The sequence below is a fragment of the Cyprinodon variegatus genome, unplaced genomic scaffold (genome assembly GCF_000732505.1).
Source record: "Cyprinodon variegatus isolate N-32 unplaced genomic scaffold, C_variegatus-1.0 Scaffold195, whole genome shotgun sequence".
In the NCBI taxonomy this organism is placed as follows: Eukaryota; Metazoa; Chordata; class Actinopteri; order Cyprinodontiformes; family Cyprinodontidae; genus Cyprinodon; species Cyprinodon variegatus.
Genome location: NW_015150648.1, coordinates 799,155 through 802,509, shown reverse-complemented (window position 1 = coordinate 802,509; position 3,355 = coordinate 799,155). Strand labels below are relative to the sequence as shown.

Here is a 3,355-nt window from a genome sequence, read left to right as displayed (position 1 = left end):
ACACAAAACAGCTGTAGTCTCACTTTTCAGGTATTGTTTTATATATATATATAATATATGTCACTTGTTCTTTCCTCCCATTCAAACACACTTATGTACAACAAAAAAAGAAAACCACAAGACTTTTTGGGAGCCATCAGACCTGGATACCAGTCTGCACAAAAACACAACACAAAACAAGACAAAAGATCTTAAATTATGCATAGCTTAAGTTATTGACAGAAAAATAAAACCTTACCCCCCACCACTTTCTCACTTTACAAAACAAATAAAACATTGGGATGCAAAGGCGAAGATCGAGGCGGGTTTTAAGAGGATAAACAACACGTATGCCTGTATGTACATGAGCGTTGGAGACAGTAAACAAACTCAGTGCTGTGACGCTTTCCCCAAGAGTCCGTCAGGTAAAGTAGGACAAAGGAATGATGATAAAAGAAGACGACTTCCCTTTCTCTAAGACAACCTGTGAGACGTTTTTCCTTCCTGCTGCATTTAACACAGAGGCTACTGTTTTTTTCCTTCAGAAAATAAAAGCTATTTCCTTTGTGTTAGATATTGCTTCCTCATATGTATGTGCAGCATTGAATCACAACCCCTGCTCATGTTAAGAACACAGATTAGTCTGTTATAGAACAAAAAAAAAAGTGCTTTAGATGAATATTTGGCTTAATATCAGCCAGACTGTAAGTGCAGCGAGCTGGATGGGAATGTAGAGAGATGTGTGGACCCTCAGGTGGGTTTAGGGGTTAAAGGGCTGTGTAGTGTATACAAGCCTGAGAATCCTCATTCATCTAAATCTCCTATTAATACTCAAAGGTCCTAACGAGGCATGGGCCAATTATAACTAGGATACGGTAAAAAAACAAACAAAAACAAAATATTAATGCAACAAATTGCTTCTTACGTTTCCTATGGTTTAAATACATTTAAATGAGATGTCAAGGAAAGCACCACAGAGCCCCTCCCCTACCTGGTGCTGCATACTGCTGGTTAGTTAACTGAATCAATGATACGCGTCACTTTTGCTTAAAAAAGAGAAAATCTAGCGGTTTGGAAAGCAGCAGAGCGCCTTTTAACATTCTGTTTTAAAACCGCAGAAGGTACTCGTTAAATAGCAGATAGCCCCAGTACTTTTTACTTTTGCACATCTGCATTCCTCTATAAAGAAAATAACTGAAAACATTTAGAATATATACCAGATGAAAACAATACTTTGATCCATCGGGCGGTCTATTCTGCATTTTAATAATATTCATATAAAAAAGTAAAGAATATATTTCCTAATATCATCAAACTTAAACTGTTTGAGGGATTTATCAGGTTTTTTCTTCATAGCAATGTTTGTTTGCTTGTTTTCTTTAAGATCTAACCTGTTATAAAGATTTAAATTCTTCACATTTTGGTTAAGGACTAAACTTAAAATCTAAAAAAAAAAAAAACACACAAAAAAAAACACTTTTTTTGTCGGAGGCATTTTTTTTTTTGAAGCAAACAGATAACAGAAGGATTACTGGAATTATGCATCAATATATCTTGATTTCTATTCATCTACTGAAAAAGTGCACCAAAGTACATTCGTTTTGTTTTATTTTTGTTAATGCATTTAGTTTTGATGCATTGAATAAATAAAACAAGCAAAAGCGAGAAGAAAAAACTGTCTGACCTCAAGTTAACTGGTTGGTCTCTGTCTAAATCTTCCTTTTGAAATAATCTTTGCTTTTCTGTTTTAAATAAAAGTTAAATAAATTGTGTATTTTGTTGTAAAAACTCTAAAAAACACTCTATTTTCAGCACAGGTATAGCATTATAATCGAATGCTGGCCAAAAACATGCATCATTAAATCAGACTCTCCTGCAGCCAGAGGCATTTAATGCTGCGTCTCAGTTTTCAGAGCACGCTTTAAAGGAATGAAGGTATTTTTTTTTTTTAGCGGTTAAATCCAGCGAAAACCCATGAGACAAGGCGAGTAGAGACACAGGAGCCACAGCTTGAAATAAATACATAAATATATGCCTTGGTAAATGCAAGAAGACATATGCAGCCCAGGTTTGAGTTTGGCGAGGAGCTCATGACTGTAAATGTCACATCCGCATTCAGAAAGTTAAGGTCAGCGTCATCCTGGCATGCAGAAGTAGGACAGAACAACAGGCAGCACAAGGTGCAATTCATCCCATCTCATCTCCCCTGCAGTTCCTCTTCAGAGCCGGGAGACGGAGCGAGGCAGGGCCGTGACACCGGTGCTCAGACTAGAGCGGGGCCGACAGCCCCCCCTCCGTGCAGAGCGGGGCGTCTCGCAGTGACAGGAGCTGCAGCGTCAGCACGACACGCTGCTTGCTGAGCTCTGGCAGGAATCTGTCAGCCGTGGCGCCGTGAGAGAGCCGAGCGCCGCCGAGGTGGGAGACGGGAGTCTACCTTACACTTGTTTTTTTTTTTTGGTTCCGGCTTTGCTCAGACATTAGCAGCTTACCAGGGAAAAACTGCAATAGATTCAGCTAAAAAAAAACAAAAAACAGAAGGAGTCAAGGAGTTTAGGATGGATGTTAGAAACGCTCAGAAAGAAAAAGTGTCTTTTGCAGCCAAAAATTCATCCACTCCTCCAATACTTCACCTTATAAATATAGATATCTATATACATATAACACTGTTTTCATTATCGCTTCTTAATGCTGGGTGTGGTAGTTTGCTCAGCTGGGGATGACATTATTAAAAGTCAGGGCAGGTTCAGAGCAGGAGGCCATGCTGAGGCTTCTTTTCCTCCCCATCAGTGCAGCAGACAGGAGCAGAGGGAGGAGGAGGAAGAAGAGGAGCTGAGGAGAGGAGCGTAGGAAGTCAGATGCGATGTCAGCCGGCGGCGTAGCTGCTCAGGAAGGAGTAGAACATTGGCAGCTTCATGCGCTGCTGGTCCCGTCGACACCACGCCATCACCGTGCCCTCGCTGTTTGCCGTGTAGAGGTGGTGGCCGTCGCACGAGTACGTCAGGCTGAGTTCACCAGGAGAGACGGTTATCAGCAGCTTTACCAACGTATTTATGGAGAAAGTGGCTGCAGATAACACCTTGAATAGAGATTTATGAAGATCATGCGACAGAACTTACCTGATGATGGGTTTAAATGACTTCGGGAAGGTGATCTCTCTGACTGGTTTTAAATCCCATGTGCTCCACAACCTAAAAACAAAGAAAAGAACAATTAAACCGTTTCAAAGCCCTTTAAATAAATTCATCTTTCATAAAAGTTGAATGATCTAACAATGAAAATTTTAGAAAATACAACTGCCAATTTAATTAAGACTGTTTAGGCTTTTAAAATGTAAATAAATCTACCATCTACAGCTTTAAAGCCTCTTTCAGTTCAC

General features: G+C 39.9%; 1 protein-coding gene across 1 annotated transcript in view; it reads right to left on the bottom strand.

Moving 5' to 3' along the window:
- Positions 1–1,930: 1,930 nt before the first annotated feature.
- The window catches only part of lyst (lysosomal trafficking regulator), a 96,223-nt gene continuing 94,798 nt past the window's right edge, over positions 1,931–3,355 (bottom strand). The window contains exons 51-53 of the mRNA XM_015379570.1: positions 3,331–3,343; positions 3,096–3,167; positions 1,931–2,981 (exon numbers count right to left, since the gene is read on the bottom strand). Coding sequence (XP_015235056.1) covers positions 2,843–2,981; positions 3,096–3,167; positions 3,331–3,343 — 224 coding nt within the window. The 3' untranslated portion in view covers positions 1,931–2,842. The remainder of the gene's footprint in view (positions 2,982–3,095; positions 3,168–3,330; positions 3,344–3,355) is intronic.